The 9,609-nt window shown below is 47.4% G+C and overlaps 1 protein-coding gene across 4 annotated transcripts in view; it reads left to right on the plus strand.

The window, feature by feature from the left end:
- The window catches only part of CHCHD6 (coiled-coil-helix-coiled-coil-helix domain containing 6), a 182,550-nt gene extending 174,093 nt beyond the window's left edge, over window positions 1-8,457 (plus strand). For all 4 annotated transcript variants that reach the window (XM_065407771.1, XM_065407773.1, XM_065407772.1 and 1 more), the window contains one exon: window positions 7,891-8,457. In XM_065407771.1, coding sequence (XP_065263843.1) covers window positions 7,891-7,914 — 24 coding nt within the window. In that variant the 3' untranslated portion in view covers window positions 7,915-8,457. The remainder of the gene's footprint in view (window positions 1-7,890) is intronic.
- Window positions 8,458-9,609: the final 1,152 nt, after the last annotated feature.

Here is a 9,609-nt window from a genome sequence, read left to right on the forward strand (position 1 = left end):
AAACATTTCCTATAAAGCAGCTGTAATGATGAGGGCTCTTTCTGGGCTAGAACAATGATTAGAGTGATTTGTCCTGTGGAAATCAATATGTTATAATGCATGAACAAACAGGTGAGTCTTAGAACAACTAGAGATTAGTGGCGCTAGTGAATTACTCCATCTTCCAGTCATACACAGATGACAGGAGGTGTAGTGGCAGAGCAAAGCAAACAGTGCATATGGTCTCTCGAGTCAAGGAGAAAATAAAAGAAATAAGTAGAGAAGGTCTTTTTCCTTTTCCTTTTTTCCATCAGGCTGTGTAGACCAAGTAGGGGGCTTCCATGCTGATGTGCTCTCTGTGGTTCCCCACAATACACTTTGTACCCTTTTGGAGGCTTTCCATTCTGCCATCATGCTGGCTTCTGAGATCTATATCCAGGAGTGAAGTAGGCCAGAAGCTATTTATTTCTGTTCCTCCTCTGTCTCTGCAAAGCTACTGGGAACAATTAACAGAGTAGGGGATGAGGAAGCAGAACTCTGTGGGTTGTTTATTGAATGAACTATTTTTCTTGGTGCTTAAACATCCTCCTGCCCCCTCTCAATCCAAACTTTGCAACAAGGAAAGCAGACCTCCCCAGTACCCTTGGACTGTGTGTTAGCCTGAAGGACGTGAGATAGAGAGGAGGTATCAAGCTGCTTTATTTTTGTGCAGTAAGTGTATGGCATAGAAGTGCTTTGATCCATTTGTCAGCACAGTTGCTCCTTGGACAAGACCGTACACTGAATGCAACAATACCGATTGCACATAACTGAAAAATACCTGCAAATCAAAGTGACTCAAATGTCCTTAAAATTGGTTTGAGGTGCTAATAGTCCAGGAGCAAATGCCTTAGCCAGTAAAAAGGCCTTGAATACCCATCTTGGGACTGGCAATGTTTTCTGTGTTTTCTTGGAGGGCCCCTCTAAGTTAGCAAAAGTGAAAAACACTTCTGCAATCATGCTGGCTAAAGGCATACAACACGTGCACCAGTATTAAGGCTGCTGTGGAGAGGTATGGTATGAGCATAGGGCAGGGAGCCATGAACTCCAGAGTTGTAATTCCAGCTCTGCCACTGACTCCCTCTGCATGGCTTTGAACAAGTTACTTAATATTTCTGAGCCTGTCTCCCCCATGTAAAATGAGGATAACACTTCCCCACCTCCATGAGATGCTGGGAAGGTAACTGATGTTTGTAAAGTTCTCTGGAGAGGGAAAGCCCCGCAGAAGTGCTAAAGATAAGGCAGCAAGTGTCAGCATCTGCAGCACAAGTGCAATGAGGAATTAATGTTCTGCACCCAGGTGATTGCACCCTGCTCAGAGAGGTCCATTGATAGCTGTTTAGAACTCAGAACCTTGGGGGAGCTCTCTTGGCGGAGTCACAAAAAGATTCATAATAATTTAAATGAAAGTTTTTCCAAAGAGAGGATAAGCTGGTTTGTGGCGTGAGGTTACAGCTGCAACCACGGGGAGAAGCTTAAAACATCCACTTCCCCCTTTTTCTCCACCACCCTTCTGGGGGAGGGATTCAGGAGAGAAGGGGGGTCCAAGACATTTGGCTTGTGGCTGGCAATTCTGATCCTGTTGCCATGGAGCCTGAGCGCTGAAAATAATATTAAAACAAACATAAAATAGTGTCCATCAGAGGCACCCAGCAAATGGCAGGGTTTGCTGCCATGGTGTTTGCTCGGGCTTTAGTTTAACAAATGTGCCTTGCCCTGTGCTGAGGTTTGCCAAACACGGCTTCCGGCAAACCACCAGAGGGAGCAAGTTTCACAGGGTATGAGGCTGTCAACTGAGAACATTCCACACCTGTCTGTGAGTGTCGGGCAACACCAGGACCCTGACAGCCAGATCAACCCAGCCTTGATGGGGCAAAGGGGGAAAGGTTCCTCCCTACAGCTCTATACTGGCCCAATTGATCTTAACTGGCTACCCTTCTGGCTGCACACACAGTACAGACAATAAAAGGGAGGAAGATAATAGAGCAGCGCTACAAAACCTTGTTGCTGGGTTTACCTGGCCCCCCATGTTGGTATGAGGATGAGTAGGGGAGAGCCCCGACTCCCCACATCTAAACACAGCCTTGGAAAGGACAAAATGTCTTGAGTTGAAATGATTGCAGAGCCTGACCCTTTCTTGTGCACCCTGATGGAATCAGGGATGGAGGGGAGCTGGCTTTCCATGCCGCTGCTGTGAGATGACAGACTGGCAGCCTAGTAGCTGGCTGATTTTCAGTGCTGTTCATTGAGGGGAAAAGCCTCACAGTGGTGAAGAGTTGTGGGTTAGTAGCTCAGATTGCTGCATGTCAGGAGAGAGAGGGGAGGCAGAGACAAGCAAAGCTGGAGATGCTTTCTAGACTGGACAGATTTCCCTTCCTGCTAGAGCTGAAGTTGAGAGAGAGAGACACACAGACAGACACACAGACACAGACACAGACACAGACACACACACACACACACAGTTTAGGGATGCTAGACTGGCAGCCCTAGAGACTGTATTCCTCCATGTACAGATCATGTATATCCTGGGCAGCAGCATGGCACGCTCCCCCTCTCTCCTGCCAACACGCCTCACCCTTGTTCCTCCAAGTGTGACCAGGAAGTATGGCCTCCATGCCCCCATTAGGTCCCTAGCTTCACTACTGAAATTGTAACAAGGAGACTACTTAGTGCCAGTTGTGGTGGTTTATTATGAAGATGTTTTGAGCTGAAGTTTCTAACGCATTTCATTGTGGGCCACCAAACAGCCATCGCACAGGAGCAACTCTTGGTTGCTAGCTGACTTGGACTGGCTTTGAGCCTGCCCTAGGGCCTGTGTAGGGATGGAATGCTGTGTATGCCATGTGAGGGATGTTTGGTTCATCCAGTGAAAGCTGTGAACTCCTGGAATGGCATACTGTGGGGATGTGGAGGGTAGCACCCAGCAGTTTGTTTAATTGGATAGCCTATGATAAGTGAGACAATTTCTACTTGCATCGGAAGTGTATGTGCATATGATATTGTAACAAATCAGACCCCCCCCCACACACACACACACCCCTTCCCCCTGGCTTTTGCTGTGCAGCACATTGACTGATTATCGCTTTACAGTGGCTGTGGGGATAGAACTTTGATCTCTGGCTCCAAAATCACAGGCCCCCAGCATCATTAACTGTTAACAGTATAGGGTTCATGACACACAGTTGATTCCATCCTGGAGGAGCAATGGTGTACACATTAGCCAGCTCATACACGATGCCATGTTTTTTGCTTTCTTTCTAAAATGAACCTAAGTACATATTAAGAGGGTTTCAGTGTCCCTCTGAAGCATCAGTCACTGGCCACTACTGGAGACAAGATATCACTGGTCTGTGCTGCTTTGGTAAATGCTATGAGAGTGGGTCTGAGGGCATGGCTACGCTTGCAGGTGTAGAGCGCTTTGAGTTGAACCAACCTTTGTAGAGCGCAGTAGGGAAAGCACTGCAATCTGTCCACACTGACAGCTTCAAGCACACTGGCGTGGCCACATTAGCAGCTCTTACAATGGCCACAGAGAGCAGTGCATTGTGGTAGCTATCCCAGCATGCAAGTGGCTGCAACGTGCTTTTCAAATGGGGGGGGCTGGGGTGGAGTGTGACAGGGAGTGAGTTGTGTGTATGTGGGGGGAGAGAGAGTGGGTTTTTGTGGGGCTGAGAGCATGTCAGCATGCTATCTTGTAAGTTCAGACAGCAGCAGACCCCCCCCCCCCCCCCCGCCGCCTCTCACTGTCTCACACACAGCATTCCACAGTAATGGTTGCTTTGTCCCGGAGCAGATAAGCATGCCGGCTTTCAAACGGAGCTTTCAAAGGGCATATCCAAAACAATGACAAGAGTGGCCACTTAAGGGGATTATGGGACGTTTCCGGAGGCTGATCAGAGCGCAGTAATGCAATACCTCATTCACACTGGTGCCGCGGCACTCCAGTGGGGGTGCATCAAATGTTATTCTACTCGCTGAGGTGGAGTACCAGGAGCGCTCTAGCCATGGAGTCAGAGCGCTCTACGTGCCTTGCCAGTGTGGACGGGTAGTGAGCTAGTGCGCCCAGGGCTCCTTAATGTGCTGTAACTCGCAAGTGTAGCCAAGCCCTGAGTCTCTGTGCCAAGCAGTGAAGCGGTCATGGCTGTGAGAGGCTTCCCTGTATCCAACCAGCCATGTGCTGAGAGTACTTTCAGTCTCCAAGCACTGCCAGTCCCATAACCTTCATGAGCGCAACATGCAGTTCCCTCTTAGGAGGGCAAAAATTAATTAGTCACTCCATCCAGTGCGTGTTGATCTTAGATGTAATTGTATCAGGCCTCCATTGGGAGCAGCCTGAGCTGATTGATAGTGCTATCCAACTGCAGCCTTTGTCCATAGAAACTTTTCTTGATGCGAGTTGCATGGCAGGAAGCCGGTGGGCAGCTCTGTTCTGCACCCTGGCAGCTTTGGGGTCCAATGCTTATTAGACAAGGAGTTTCATCAGGTTCTGTTTCTCTCCTTCCTCTCCCCCCACCCCAAATGAGATGGATCCTGTGATGTTCTAACATTAGAAATGCTTGTTAACCTTCAGGCTGAGACATCCCTAGAGGTGTGTAGATAGTTTGGGGTTGGACGGATTTGATTTTAATCAGTAAGTGCTGGCTAATTGTCTTTCTCTCAGCAACTAAAAACAAATGAAAATAACTGATAGATACCACAATCTGAAGGGAGAAAAAGTGCTTTTTTAAACGTTTTAAAATATAATTGAAGGGTGAGTTGGTGCATTAGTGGCTCTATTAAAGAATGCAGCATTCCTTGACGCTTAACTAAAATATTACAGCATGAATATAATGAATTATTTTACTGTGAAATGTATTGCTGCTTGGCTTATTGCATTTTGCAGTTTTTAAAATGTACTGCTTAATGTAAAACTTTAACTTTCTAATGATCAGGAAAATTACTTGGGAAATTAGAGCTGGTCAAGTAATATTGATGATTTCCTGATCAGTTTTGACTAGCTAATTTGGCAAATAACGTTTCTCTTTATCCTCACATCCCTACCAACTCCCTCCCGCTCATTGATGCTAGAGATGGGAGCATGCTGAGGAGGCACAGGAGGTATGGGCTGAATAATTGCCCTTGCAGGAACTTCAGTCAGCCGACATGGATTAGGTTACTGCTGGAGTGACATCACCAGCTGCCGATGAACGTTATCCGGCACAGTGATATCATTCCTGTAAGGACCCCCCTTTCTGGGCCAGTGCTTGCAGGAAAAGCAGCTTCTCCCATAAGGAAGACCACCAGGCAGGCAGGGGGATAGAGCTCAAATCCAGCCAGAACCTCTGGACTGCTGTGTGAGACCCCCATCATCCCTGAGTCACTCAGCCTGCGTTCTGTAGCTGGCTTTAGCAAGATTCTTTAAACATGTCTAGGTTCTGTTTGCCCTGCAAAATGGAACCATGCTTTAACCCAGTAGGGGAGACAACCAACATCATAACTGGTTCCCTCAACACGCTTTTCACTGTAGTTTAGACAGACTGTCGATTTGCTGAATGTGTGGCTGGTAGGATGATGCTGTTGCTGATACAGGGAAGCCAACTACCGACTATATGAGATGGCATCAGACACCAGGAGCCTGGATTATAAATCACTGAAAGTACCCTGGGTATACAGGTGGTTGGCAGTACTAGCATCTGCTTCTAGGGAAGAATGACCACTCATCCTTAAGGTTTTGACTCTGACTTAAAAGTAGAAATGTTTGCTGGCATCACACAAGTACCTTGATGCCCGGTGAGGAAAGTAGCCTTCACTTGGCATCAGCTCTGCTGTCATCCACGGGAAGGGGAGGAGATAGAAGCTCATTACAGGGCAGCTGTTTTCTTTGAATTTACAGAAATGAGAGAAGTGGGAGTAAAGACAGGGAGACCATGGCATGTGCTGCAGCCACCATGATATCCTAAAAAGGGTTTGAACAGGCCCACAGTTTTCTGTCTTCTCTTACTATTAGCATGGCATGGAGTATAAGTAGAGAACAGGGTTCAAAGAAGCTAAAAGATTCCTCTGGGGACAAAGCACACGAGGTTGATCTGGGTTTTAGGAAGGTTTGTGTCACTCAGATTAAAAGCCAAAGTCCCTCAAACTTTAGTGGGGGTCAGAGTGGTCTGTGGGACCCTCTATTTCTTCATCCTCTATTCTTCTCATGTCAGACCGTGTGGAAGGAGAATAGGGTGCTGTTCCTTTCTAAGCTGGTCTGCACTTGTCCAAGTGTCAGGTGGAGTGTGTGTATGTATAGATGGATAGGAAGTGTTCAGCTTCGTAGGGGCTGAGCAAAGTGCTCCAAGCCCTGCTGGGCCTAGGGAGTGAACACAGCACCAGATTGTCAACCCTGCCATGGGGTGTTGTACAGTTACCCATAGCTGATCTGGAACTTGCCTAGTTCCCACCTGTCCATGGACCGTCATGGGAGGATCATCACTCTTGCTGTTGATTACTGGAACAGAGCTTTCCAAAGCTAGTGTCAGAGCATTCATTCTCAGTGGAGAGCCCTCGCCTGTGGAACTTGCTATTTCTGGTCTACCAGAGCTCAAGGTTGGTGGCCTTGTTTAATCAGGGAAGGATCAGGGCCCAGGCCCATCAAAAGGCAGGAATAGACATTTTATTGTCATACTGGTCTCTGTGTGTGTCAGTTTGGCACTTACAGTAAGAGGCCAAGATGCTGCCATGATAGGCACTGTATAAATATTCGATGGAAAAAATCCGTCTCCAGTGTGATTTACGTTGGGAATGTTGACTCTTGAATCTGAGGCTAGAGACCTGCTGTTTCTCACCGAAATCCTTATATCCCCATTGTTAAATCCTTCCTTGGACAAGTTTTTTCTTGTACCCCTCACCAGAGCTTGTGCCTCATGTTTGATCCCGGGGCTGCTTTCACTTGTCTCAGGGTCAGCCTTACCATTTGTGGGACACAAGATCCCAGAAAGGTGGCAAATCAGGCCACAAGTTACTTCCCCTCTTACCTGTTATCAGAGGAGTCTGGCAAAAAGGTGTTTCCTTTTGTTTCAGCTCCACTATCAGAGGAGGCGATGGGGTCAGCCAGGCTGAGATTGTAGGGGATGGTGACTCCCTAACAAGCAGCCTTAGTTTGGGGTCAGCCCTAAGGACAAACAAGGAGGGTTTAACATGCTTTAGCTTGGTTTGGGGTTTCTTGCCGCTAACTCCCAGAAGCTGTATGGTGCAGGGGCTGACGAGGTGTTAGGTGAGAACCTGAAAGAAATCCTTCTTGGCCTGAGCACAAACCCACGTCTGTTGTTTCACAACATGTAGGGGTGATGATCCAGAAAACAGTCTTGGAGCAAGTGAACTGCTGGGACTGGGTTCATTCCTCCTCTTCAAACCAACTTTGACTTTGCTAGAGCCTGAGAGGAAACCTTAATGGCAGTGTGAAGATCTCTGCTACTGAGAGCTACCCTGTGTAGTTACAGAATCTTCATTCAAAGCTCATCAGGAAGCAAGTGGAGCTTTGGGATTTTTAACTTCTCCCTCCTGAAATGTTACAGATCTGTAAATTGGGGTGGGATCATGTTGATTTTGGGTGGAACAGGGTGAAAAGAGGTGAGGGGCCAGTTGCACATTTTGAAATGTTCTTCCTTTGTCATTTGGCTGTTTCAGTGACCTGTTCTATGATCCCTATTTTCCCCCACATCTTGCTTTGTTTTGCAGCCAGGAATACCGGATAATCTTTTGAAGGGTGCTGTTTCTCCTGTCTGGGTGTGAGCTATATCTCATCCCTGCCCATGTTACTCATTCGTCTCAGAAAGAAACAGTCCAGTGTCAGCAGTTGAATAACTAACCAGCCAGTTCTTCCCTTTGTCTTCTTCTTTCCCTCTTTCCCAGGAACTGTTGGTTAATTATGGATAAACCCCCGCAGCCACCAAAGAGCAGATCAAAGGGACCACAGAGGCCCTTGGAAGCCCAGCATCCTTCTGGATTTATGCTGACCAAAATCGGTGCCTTCTGTCTGTAGCAGTCCAAGAAAACGACATGATTCCTCTTCTAAACGCCTGCATGTATTTGTCTCACTGGATGTTTTTGGAGTTGGGGCGGGGGGAGGGCTTGAGGGGTAGCACTGTTCTGCCAAATGTGCTTCACCCTTTATATTCGTTCATTGTGAAAAGAAGCCTGTCAATCATAAGTGCCCACAGCACCACACATAGCTTAGAGGCCCATGTGACCCAAGGCCCAGTTAACTCCGTACTAGTTTTGGTTTCACTTACACAATCTGTGTTTCCAGCGCTGTTGCCTTTGTGCTCCAGAGAAAGGCATCTGAAGTATTGGGGGAAGCAACCCTGACCTGCTTGTTAGGATTAACTGTTCCTAGCATGCTCTTGTTGTTAACACCAGCAGACACATTCCTTCCCTTCCAAGGCTCCCTCCTAAGAACAATAAACTGTCTAATGGTCACTGTGTCCGTGAGATGTTTTCACCCCTGTGAGTTTGAGAATTGCTCCTTACTCTCCCTCCGCCCCCTGCCAGCAGTGAAAATCTGTCAATTCCCAATAAGCATCAGGACTAGGGATAGGAATAGTTCCAATCACAGTTTGTAAATTAAAAATCTCATTTGTTTCAGGCCAGGGGTCGAATGACTTTGGCTTTTCTGAAAGTACTTGGAAGGGGACAAAAGCCTTGGCCAAAAGGGAACTAGCTGTGGTGAATCATGCTGCAAAAAGCTTCTTACCTAATACAGAGTCCTCACTGCACCAGTCTCTTGTGCACTCTCCCTCCCCCGCTCGCTGTAAACTCTTTCCTCTCTCACCCTCCAGTCCCCATTCCATTGTGTTCCCTCTTTGTGGAACAAGGGGCAGTAGGGAACAGCATGTCTAGCATTGCATCGCTATCCATGTTGCGAGGCAGTCAGTCTATTTGGAATGTATTTCTTTGGGTGTCTCCTAGCATCGGCACTGCCTGGGTCTGGTCTGTGACTGAACAAGTCTCTATTGATCTGCACACTCTGTACTTATGTGTATAGCACAGTTAGAGATCATTCTCCCATCTTTGACATGCAGCCACCTGTAGGTTGGGACCTGGGTCATGATTTCCCATGCCAAGAACGCTATGTAGTACTTTGGGACAGGAAATGAAGAATAACTTCTCCAGTTGAAACCACAGGGGCAATTATAAGGTAGCCAGAATGAAATGAGCAGGGTTGGAATTTAGCCAAGACATCCAGCCAGCACCAAAGCTATTGAAGGATGGACTATGTCTTCAAGAACCGCATGAGATCAGGACCTCAGTTTAACGTCTTAGCCAAAATGTCGCACCTCCAGCATTACAGTGCCCCTCACGGCTGTGTTGGGTGTTTGGTTCCGTAGTAGAGGGCCACCTACTGAGTCATCATTGAACTTTGCCACTCATCATGGGTGCACTTAAACTGGAAATGTGCCCATATGTCAGCTCAGTTCCAGCCTTTTCTACTTGCTGTTAATCAAGCAGGACAGCGCTGCAAAGCCCTGTTCACTGTATGAGGCACTGTGTTCACTCACTCATTGCCCTTCCTTGGTTAAAGTCACAGCTCCCTTTGATTCCAAACTTGCTGCAATGTGCAGGTCAGACCCA

This window comes from Emys orbicularis, chromosome 7, assembly GCF_028017835.1.
Source record: "Emys orbicularis isolate rEmyOrb1 chromosome 7, rEmyOrb1.hap1, whole genome shotgun sequence".
In the NCBI taxonomy this organism is placed as follows: domain Eukaryota; kingdom Metazoa; phylum Chordata; order Testudines; family Emydidae; genus Emys; species Emys orbicularis.